This window comes from Camelus ferus, chromosome 24 (genome assembly GCF_009834535.1).
Source record: "Camelus ferus isolate YT-003-E chromosome 24, BCGSAC_Cfer_1.0, whole genome shotgun sequence".
NCBI classification, from domain to species: domain Eukaryota; kingdom Metazoa; phylum Chordata; class Mammalia; order Artiodactyla; family Camelidae; genus Camelus; species Camelus ferus.
In genome coordinates this window covers 15,772,402-15,783,922 of record NC_045719.1, presented here as the reverse complement: position 1 = coordinate 15,783,922, position 11,521 = coordinate 15,772,402, and the positions used below count along the sequence as shown (strand labels likewise).

The window sequence follows — 11,521 nt, the reverse complement described above, 5'->3', positions numbered from 1 at the left end:
CAGTTAGGCAATCTCAATTCAAGCTTACTTTCGTTAACAAATAGTTACTTTGGTTCCAAGGGATGCAAATGTTCTACATCCTCTAGTTTGAATGACTAATGAAGGTAAGTGATTCATAACATGGGTATCTAAATAATTTCTAGGTAACAGTGATTTTTCTTTTCATTTTCTAGCTCATTAAATATGATTCCCCGAATTAAAAGAAGTCTTTTTTAAAAACTTCACAATTTTCTTTCTCAAAGAGAACTGTGTATTATTTATATTATATATTATTTTCTCTCCCCTATAGGATTTAGATAATCTGTTCAGAACTGAGGTTTGTTATTGCCTTACGTGACATTCTTTTGAAGTCTGCATGTCTGTATTACCTTTTGCTATAAGATAACTTGATTCTTCTATTACTTTACTGTATAACTTCTGCAAAAACTGTTTTATTTCATTATTAATGACTGATGATCAAGCACTTTCCCTATATTAATTGATCTCTCTTCCCACGGTGTATATGAGCATGCGCCTATGTGCATGTATAGGGACTGTGGGCTCCAGGTCTTTTGCTAATTTTTCTGTTTGTATATTTTGATTTTTTTTTTTACCAATTTTTCTAACTATATGTTAAGCCAGAAACTCTTTGATGCCCAGATTTTAACAATCTCTTCCTGATTTGAGCAATTTATTTTTAATAGCTGGGTGGCAGTAAATTTTGTGCAGCCATATTTGTTGAACATTACGTGGTTTTGGTGTTACGCTCAGAGGCCTTTCTCATTGAGTTTTTATATAAACAGTTTCTCTAGCTGTTTTTTTTTTTTTTCACATTTAAGCTTTAAATCTATTTGATACTAAGACTAATTCTGTAGTTCCAGAGACTTTGTAATCATTTCTTCTGATTCTGGAAGTTCAAACCAGGTTTACATTTTATCAATGATTGGGAAATACTGTGAATTTTATTCTTATTTTAAAGACAATAGCACATTAGAGGGTCCTGAGAACTCTTTCCCTACTTTTGCTTCACCCTAGGAACACTGGTCTCTCTTCAGCAGGAGTAGAGTGTGGTGATCGACTCCTGGGCTAAGTCTGGCTCTGCACTGCCAGCTATGAGACCCTGGTGAGTGCATGACCTCTGAGGGCCTCAGGGTCTCCTTCGCAAAACGGGGCCAGTAACAGTACCTACCTCATAGGTTGTTGTGAGAAGTAAATGCATATGCGGTATGTCTTAAATACAAGCTATTATTTTTTGTTTTTCTTGGGCAAAGACTCCTCTATTTCATGAGTTAATAATATCCCCAAATAAATTGAAACTTTTGGGGAACAGGGGTTATGCTCATACTTTTCTTGTATTCCCCAAAATGTCTATCAGAAGTAGGTAGAAGTGATCCATAAATAGTTATGGGCATTCTAAAAAGAGTAAAATCCAAAGGCACATTTCTTCAGCTATCTTATAGTAAAATGGCATAGTATTTTCTAATTAATAAAGTATTTCTTCCATAAGAATTTTAAAACAAATTTATAAGAATCATTTATTTTACATTTGAGACATAAAGTAGTTATTAAATACCAATGCTTTAAGTACTTTATATTTTATCAGGAAATGTAAATATTTCTCAGTACAATCACTGTAAAATTATTTGATGTGACTCAGAGGTGAAATAATTTAATACATGATATTGACCTATGAAATAATTTAACATCATAAAATCTGGTTTGACTTGCTTGCTGTTCCTTATGTCTTAAGTAATTACCAAAAGGTGAAAGCTCATTTCTTAGATAAATTCAGAGCACACTGTGAGATATCTTTATGAATATATGTGTAGAAACCGACTTTTTCGGTTCTAATTTGATTTGTAGAAAAAGATGTTATTGAATTTTTCTGAAGATTTGCTTGGCTTTAGTAAAATCATGAGATGTAATATTTAATATATCTTAACTCTAATCTGTTGGCTGTAATACAGACATAAAGTCAATAGAATTTCATCAAAGAAAGAGAGAAGAGATTAGGAATCAGAGAAACAGAGTTTAAAGATTTATAAAAGAAACTATTATAGGTACGGACAGGAAAGATGTAGAAAAACTCCTGTCTTTTTGCAATTTTCTTTACTATTTTGCAATACCTTCAACACAGTCACAAAATAATCTATTATTGTATAATGAAGAATAAAAAGATTAGAAAAACTATGCTCTTTGTGAAAGCAACACTCAAAGCTAATTTATTCTTATTTCTCTTACTATTATGGTATCATGAATTTTCTATAATAGGATTTTTAATATTCTGAAACTTCAGTTGAAAGGAAAGTTAGTATTTGATAAATGCACGTTCAGTATTACTGTCTGCTTTTAATGGCTGTGCTCTATTTGGCAAACATTTTTTTTCGTTGTTTCTTGAAATAACTTTGAAAAAAGCTGTCAAGAATAGTTCGTAATGACTCCATGATAAAAACTGAAACATTTTTCCCAGAATCTGTGATTGGAATATTGACCTACAGTTTATTATAAATATGAATCTTTTCTATGCTGCTACTTCCCTTTATGAACAAATGCTGTCTTTCAGCTCTTTATAAATATATGTAAATGACAACTCTTTTATTTTGCTTTTTAACCAATAACTCAAAACTTGATTTTCTAGATTACGTTTTATTCAAAATTTTCCCACTGTTTACAATCCTCATCTTATTACAATCAGTTTTCTGAATAAATAAAATAATATCCTTGTCCTCTTGGATCTTTTCAGTGGGAACATACACATGGTGCACAATTATTTAAGATACTATATGATAAATACAATATCATTTTAAAGTGATAAAAAGTACAGGGAGAAGGAGTAAGTAAATTTGTGCTGAGAAATAAAAGGAGGCATTATACTACACAGAGACTTAAGGAAAGGTAGAGTAAAAAGAGTGTGCTAGGGAATGGCAGCATGGAAGTGTCAGTAAGGCTCATTTTGATGACTGGTGTGGCTGGAATACAGAACGTATGGTAAAGAGGCAAGGAACACTTTTATTGTCTCGTGGACAGGTAACTTCTAGGCTTTGTGTTAAAACCCTTTGGCATTACTAAAAATATAAGATATATGATCAAATTGGTGAATACTTTGAGGGTATAGAATATGTCTTATTCTTTTGTACCCTAAACAAGTAGAAGAGTGACATAAACAAGATACAAGCAGAAAATTGAGAAATGAATGAATGAATGGATGAAATAAAATAAATCAAGCACTGTGAATGTTAAAATGAAGTGGCCCTTAGAAGGTAATTCAGTACAACTCTTAGACATTTTCCAAATCCTGCCTATACAATACTTAAATGATTTGGTAGCTTCTCCTTAGTCACTTTTAGTGATCTAATGCGTTCTACCTCACAACATAGCTTTGTTCACTGTTGGAAAAATTGGAATAATCAGAAACATCTTTGCATGATTGACACGTATCCTTCCCTTCAGTGTAGAGCCACCACCTGGTAGTCTGCCTGCCATTTTTGGAATAGAGCCTTTAGAAGCATCTGCTTAGACTCCCCTATCTTCTCCCCAACCCATGACCCCCAAAATTACAGTGAGGGAAGTTATGCTAATAGACAGTAACCTTACCACTGGCCATAACTGTGGCCAGGAATAGAAAGCAGACTCATGCTAGTACAGTAATAGTATCTTGACTTCCTAGCGACAATTCATTGCTCAGATATAGGCACTTGGTCCAAATAAGACTAATTAAAATCCTCCCAATGATAAGTGGAATCAAATCTGAGAAAGAGTCTGCATCTCTTTGGTGGCTGAAGCCCTAAGATATAAAACTCAGGAGGTGTCAGCAGCCAAGATTTCTGAAACATAGAAAAAGTCAAGTTTTAGAGAGAAAACTGTAACAAGTATGTAAAGAGTATCTGAGACTGGGGCAGAGAGAATGCTGATGGCATCTGAGTCCCTGTATTCCTGTTTCTCTTACAAGTGGACTGCTCACATTTCCCATTAACTAACCAGTATCTTTTTCATAAATACTCCTTTTAATGTTGTAGTTTTTCTTTGTATTTTTTTGTGTGTTTTTATGTTTTTGTTTATGCTTAAGCTGAGTTTCTGTCATCTGCAACTGAAGAAGAACCAATCTAATTGAGAATCTGGTTTAGTCATTTTAGATCATTAGTCTCAGTAGTAGTTGGTCATTCTTCTGCTCAGTCAAGTTCCAAATCTCTGATTACTGACCTTGGCTAGGATCCTGACTCTGATTCCTGCTTGCTGACTTGTTTGATGGTTTGCATTTGTATTCTGTGCTCTTTACTGGCTATGTTTTACCTGGGTTAGGGATTCAGAAGCTATATAAATAGAATAATTGGCATAATTTTTGTTTGAACTATAACTTTAAATAAGCATAAAATCTCAGCTATATGGGGTGAAAGGTTGGGAAAATTTAAGTAATTATTTTTTGAATATCATTTTATGAAGTATTTCCCATTGTCAGGCCTTTTAAAAAAAATCTTCTTTGTTAAAAGAATGTAGACTTCTAACTGTTATTGGGCACACTTAGATTAGAGTAAAATAAACCAGCTAGATAATAGATAAAGGGAGAATAAACAAATAAATATGGTGTTCATAATTACTGAAAAAATATGAGCATATTTGCATTGTTAACTAGAAAGAATGTGTGAGTGAATCATGGCTGCTGAAATGATTTAAGATAAAGTTGTTTAATATTTTTATGAGAATATGAAAGAACAGGAAAGTAGCACATTAATTTCACAGCCTTATCAAAGCCATTAAAATAATATGGATAAAAACAAATAGCATCTTACACATATAAAATCTATACAATTTATAGGTGTTAGAAGAGAAGATGGTACTTACTATCACTGACTTTGTCTTTAATTTTTATGGGTGTTGGGTATGATTTATCTAAATACTTTATTTTGATATTATTTGTGGATCTGGACAATGGGTGATCCAATCTGATTTATATGCCTATTTCCATTAAAAGTAAATGTAATTTACAAATAAAAACACTGGAATAAACTGGAAGAAGATCTTTGTAATGCATATTAATAACAAAGGACTATATCTAGAACTGTTGAAGATTAAAAAGATAAATACAACTCAACCCTGTGTTTACACCCTAGAGATACTCTAGTATAATACATAAAGAAAAGTATGCAAGAATCTTATAGGAGACAGTTAAAATGGGGAAAATATTTGAAAAAAGCTGAAATGGTCATAAACAGAATGTTATACTGAAACAATGGAATTCTATACAGCAGTGAAAAAGAATGAATACAGCTATATGTAACAACAGATATATCTAAAAAATGTACTGAAAAAGTAAAAAAGAAGTTGTAGAATAATTTGTAGAGTACAATACTATTCCTATAAAGTTGTAAAACTCTAAACCAGTATTATACAGTGCAGTACATTGTTTTGAGACACATATGTAATAAAAATAAAGTGAAACTATGAGGATTATATATTTGGTTGTTGTAATTTCTGGTGAGGAAAGAAGGGAAATGTGACCACTGAGGAATACGTTGGAACTTGAATGTTAACTGTTAACTACTTATTTCTTAGACTGCATTGTAGAATACAAGGTTGTTTTTTTTTTTTATGTTGCTATGTAATATTTCACAATAAGAATATTTAAAACAATTACAAATAAAATCATGAGAGGAAATAGGTAAAGTGAGAAGGTTTTCTGTCCAGAAATATAGACAGCTCAGAAATTTTATTTTAGCAGTAAGGAAGCAAATGAAATTTGAAGAACATAGTAAACTGCTGAGATGTCAGCTTAAGAATGGTGAAACAAAAGGAATTCTATGTGTCAGATGCTATTCATGCATGGAAACAAGCAAAAATTCTAATAGAAAACTGAATAATAGAACCAATGCCAGAAAGCTTGAACAAATAAGAGGGGTAGCTGAGAGTCCCCAAACCAAATCTGTAGGATTATAAAGTGACCGCAGATATTTCACTCTTTCATGCATTTTTTTCATCCATGCAGTCTTTCAGTTTCAACAAGATCTTACTGGACCCTTGCAATGTGCCAGACATTGTGATAGATCTGTGCTGTCCAATATAATAGCCACTAGCCATATGTGATGGTTTAAAGGTAAATTAATTAAAATGAAATACAATCAAAAATCTATTTAGTTACATTAGCTGCACTGCAAGTGATCAAAAGTGATTCTAAGTGATCATGTGGCTAAGGGTAATGCTTACCTTTTAAATAGCACAGATTCAGAATGCTTACCATTTAGATAGCACAGATTCAGAACGTTTTCATTAGTGGAGAAAGTTCTTTTTAGTGGTACTATTGTATATGCTACGAGTACAGCAGAGAACAACACAAGATTCTGAATTCTAAAGGGAAAAAGAGAAAATAAAGGAAAAGACTATAAAATATAATATAATGTTAATAATGAGTCATTAGAAGAAAATAGAGTAAGTGGATAGGGAGTGAAGCAGATGACCTGATGCAGTGGTTTTCATAAGGGATTATAACAACAGAAAGGAAGGCATTTCCATTTACTGGGAGGAGGTTGAAAAGAAAGAAACGTGTGCTTCACGAACACCAACAAACAACTGTTTTAAGAAAAGCGCAAAAGAGAGTTCTAGTAAGGTAAAAATTTTGAAGTTGTAGTTGGAAGTAGTAAGTGAGGAGGGAGGATACTATGAGCTTCCTGGTGCACGTAGAGGGGTAAGGCTAACCAGCAGATATCCTATGTCGTCAGAACAGAAGGGGGCCATGAAGGGCAAAGATGTGTTTTGCTTGTGGATTTGGTGACAGATAATTAGAATCTAAATCCAATTCCTTCTATTTCCTCTCTGAAGCAGGGGGTAGTATTTTTCAAGAGGGAGAATTGGAAATAGAGAGTTAAGAAAGTTTACGGTTTTAAACAATTGGCATCTAAACTTTTTTAGCTTAAAATTAACATTTCCCCTCACCTATGATTCCATTCTTGTGCCTCTCTCTTCCTCCTCATAACCCTACTTCTAGAACCAAATGATTCACTCTTTTCTGAGTGGAACCCATTCCAGCTCTGATAACCTAGCCCAACTCAGTCATCTTATCTCTTAATTCTCTCATCCCCTTTTCCAGTGGCCCTATATTCTATCTGATAATGCAGCTCAGGTCCTATCTTCTCAGGAGTCTGGCAGTAGTGTGCTGAGAAATTTAACAACCACTTCCCAAGACAAACACAAAAACAGAAACCAGACCTGATTGTGGCATTTGCTGATTTTCATGGTCTAAATCACCACGGCTGATTTCAAGCTAGTACATGGCCTTAACTGCCTTGCAAAATTAATGAAAATTAACAATCAGCTTTCTGGCAAGACCTGTGAAGGTCCTGCGATTTTACCACACTGGCAAGTTAACAAGCGAGTCTGCCATGGTGAAAACAGCCTGCGGGATCCAGGCAGCAGGGATCAGGGCCTGGATGTTAGACTGCACTGGATGAATGTCAGCTGGAATGCTGCAGATCTTTTTGTTGTTTATGGTTCTAGAGTTAATTATTTACAGTTACTGTTTGGGGACCATTCTAAGCTCATTTCTGCTTTAGGACCTTTGCACCTCTTTCAGTTCTTCCTGGATAACTCTTCCCTAAGATCTTCTGGCGTATCCTCTCAGTTCATTATAGTCTGCTGTCACTTTCTCAAAGAGGACTTTTCCTGGGAATATCTAGTTTAAAATGGACTCCCTCCCACCACCACATTATCTCCTCCAGTCACGGCTCTGTCAGTGTCCCACATGTTGTGATATGTTTATATTCATGGTCATTGCCTAGAATTTTTTCTAAGTTCCCTTGTGATGTGTTTTTCCATAAAGTTTATTTATAGTTGATTCCTTCTTTTCCACAAGTATGAGGATTTTCTAGGTATTTTTTCCCCTTTTCCTTTATGGCTTTATTTACTGTAAACTTTTTATTTTAAGAATAGTTAAAGAATTATAGATTCACAGGAAGTTGCAAAGAAATATACAGAAAGGTTTTGTGCCTGCTTCACCCACCATCCCCCAATGTTAGCACCATAAGTTACTATATATAGTACAATATCAAACCACAAACCACAGACCTTATTTGGATTTCACCAGTAATACATGCACTTATTTGTGTATGTATATATAGTTCTATAAAATTTTATTACATGTGTAGCTCTCGATCACCATGATCAAGATACTTAATTGTACATCATCACAACCCTCCCTGATGTTACCCTTTCCCCTCCCTGATGTTCCTCTAGACCTGGGGAACTAGTGATCTGTTTTCCATCTCTATAATTACATTATTTTGTGAATAAAATGGCATCGTGCAATGCATATCTCTTTGAGATTGACTTTTTTTCACTCAGCAAAATTAATTGGGGTTTCATCCAAGTTGTTGTGTGTATGGCGAGTCTGCTCCCTTTTATTGTGGGGTAGTATTCTATGTTCTAGATGTACCACAATTTGTTTCACTATTCACTATTAAAGGACATCTGGGTAGTGTGCAGGTTTGGGCTAGTATGAACAGAGCTCCTAAGAATATTCTTGCATAAGTTTCTGAGTGAAAGTAAGTTTTCATTTCTCTGGGATACATGTTCAAGAGTGCAACTGCTGGGTCATATCGACAAATCATTTTTAGTTTTAAAAGGAACTGTTAAACTGTTCTCCACAGTAGCTCTATCATCTCACACTCTAACCTCCAGTGTATGAGTGACCCAGTTTCTTCACATCCTTGCCAGCATTTGGTGTTACAAATTTTTTGTTTGTTTGTTTTAGCCATTCTGATAGGTGTATAGCTATCTTACTGAGATTTCAGTTTCTACTTCTTATTGCGGGGCAGGGGTTGTGAGTTCCAGCTCCCCAGTAGACCTTCACTGACCCCTCCCTAGCTGGGAGAGGTAGGAGTGCCTAGTTACTGTTTCTTCAGCCTGTCATACCTGCTTTTAAACTGAACCAGTGAGTTTAGAATTGCAGTTACCTAGCAGTTTTCAGTTCATGGATTTCTAACTGGCTTCTTCTCAAGTCTACAATATCAATTTACATAATTTTTCATTTTAAAATCTTAAAATTTGACATTATATTTATAAGCATGCTAAGCATGGTTGTTAGGTGGTTTATATCTGGTAATTTCACTATCTGGAATAACTTTGGGTCAGTTTCCACTATCTTTCTCTTTCTATTGATGTTTGTTAAAGGTCTCTTTGTATGCTGGGTTCCCTTTGACTTTGTGCTGGGCAAGAATCACCTTAATTAACTTTAATTGCATGAGATTTCGAGGCTATTATTTCAATCAAATTATGTAGGTAATTCTCTCTACCTTTTGTATACATTTAACTTAATCCATAATAAAAAATGTTTTACAAAGGAACTGAGGGAATGTAAAAAAGAGATGATAGCAAGGTTTAAGTTTATCATGTGAAATAAAACAATAGGTTCTAGACTTTCCAAAGTGTTTTGAGCTCACAGTTTCAATGATGAATGCTAAATTATCTAGTAGTCACCCCAGGTGTCTGTTTAAGTTAACAGCAGAGCAGAGCAGGGATCAAAGATGTCTCTTTAATGAGAATTTTTATATTTGGTGTCCCTAAATAGTATCACAGTAGTCCTCACAGGAAAAAGAGTATATTGTTGGATTTCTTTACATTTTTAACATAAAATTTAGTATTGATTTTTACATACATACATTACATAATATTAGAAACCTATTCGACATTACCAGTTCTTGAACTGACAATTTTTAGTGAAATTAAATATAAGCTAATTTTGATTCATAATATTTAAAATTTTTTTTCCTTTCTAATTAGGATTCAAAGTATGGTAAATAACCATGCCTGAAAATAAGATAATTTCCTGTTCTCCAACTGGAGGATACCAAAAAAAGAAAGGTAAGTTTATCCTTAAGTGATTTTCTATGAAACTAGGTCATAGATAAATACAACGCAGGTCACTCACAGAAGAAGACAGCTGTAAGGATAGTAGTCTTCTCCAGGGCCAGGGGTCACAAAACTAAAATTTACTGTGATCAGGAAGGTGAGGTAAGCAAAAGGAGTAAGTTAGTTTAAGGAAAACCCACCATATGGCTTATCATTAATTTCTTTTATAATTACTACTGACATATGATATAGGCAGTATGACAGGTAGGTAGCACAACAATGGTCCGCTGGAATCAGCTCTTACTCATGTGTGTGAGCCAACTCTATACATCTCTTTTCAATTCTATTCCATTGATTGGTTGAACTTGGTGGTGGTGGTAGTACTTACTACCATCTGACAAGTGGTTATTAAAATTTTACCAGCCATCATTGAGGAGAAACATACAAAATTAAAAATGAAAAAAAAAGCCTTGTATAATTCTATTTTTAAAATTGATTTTATTGCATTAATTTTCATCATGATCTCCTATGCATCTTTTATTCTGCATCATGTTAGCAATATCATATTTTTGCATGATAAGGAACAGAGGTCAGCAAATTACAACCTATGGGCCAAATCTGGACAGCTGCCCTTGTTGTACAGCCCAAAGCTAAGAATAGTGTTTACAATTATAAAGGGTAGTAAAAAGAAACAAAAGAAACAAAACAAAGAGGAACATATGGCAGAGGCTGCAAGTTACCCACAAAACCAAAATTTTTACTATTTGGCCCTTTATAGAAAAAGTTTGGCAATCCTTGGTATAGAATTTTGCCTTGAGACCTTTCACTGGGAACAATAGACAGTCATCTTATCAGTTATCCATTGCTGCCCTAATGCTATGTAACACCCAACCACAAAAATGCAGGTACACACCACATCATAAACATTCATTTTTGCTCACTTGTACTGAGTGGTTCTGCTGAGCTCAGGACCACTCACTCACACATCTGCAGTAAGTCACAGGCCAACTAAGCACCATTACAAGTCTTGCTCATTTGGGCTGGGCTTCCACAGGCCTAGGGCCTTGGCTGGGAAAACCGGACTGACTTAGCCCTGCACCATAGTCCGCCAGCAGCTGGAACTCATGGCTTACAAGGGGGAACAGAAGCTCACAAGGCCAAGGCTCAGAACGAGCACACCATCCTTTCTGTTATATTTTTATCAGACAAACCAAGTCACAAGACCAGCCTAGAGTCAAGCGGCAAGGGATTAGACTCCACCTCTTGGTGGCAGATGTTGTAAAGTCACATTGCAAAGGAAGTTGAACACTGGGAAGAGAAAATTTGCAGGGCTATTACTGCAGTCAAAACACAGAAAAGTCCTACACAAAAAATTATATGAAAGTATAGGACAAGGAATGATCATCAATAGCTTGCAATAAAAAGAAAAAGAATATATACGTATGTATAATTGAATCACTGTGCTGTACACCAGAAACTAGCACTAGGTTGTAAATAAACTATACTTCAATTAAAAAAAAAACCAACAATGAAAGCATAAAATACTCTATGGAAAAAATCCCACAAGCTTATTTGGGTTATAAAAGAAAGTAGTCATTTAGCAATCCCAAACAGTTGAGGCTACCTCACAATGGACTTCATGTAGGATTATGAATCTCGTGTAGGATTTTAGTGTTCATCACCACATTTACTTTCAGAATATTTCAAT

General features: G+C 34.5%; 1 protein-coding gene across 1 annotated transcript in view; it reads left to right on the top strand.

Annotated features, from left to right (window-relative positions):
- Window positions 1–201: 201 nt before the first annotated feature.
- The window catches only part of CCDC178 (coiled-coil domain containing 178), a 280,794-nt gene continuing 269,474 nt past the window's right edge, over window positions 202–11,521 (top strand). Inside the window, 2 exon segments of the mRNA XM_032467208.1 lie at window positions 202–1,102; window positions 9,745–9,825. Coding sequence (XP_032323099.1) covers window positions 9,768–9,825 — 58 coding nt within the window. The 5' untranslated portion in view covers window positions 202–1,102; window positions 9,745–9,767.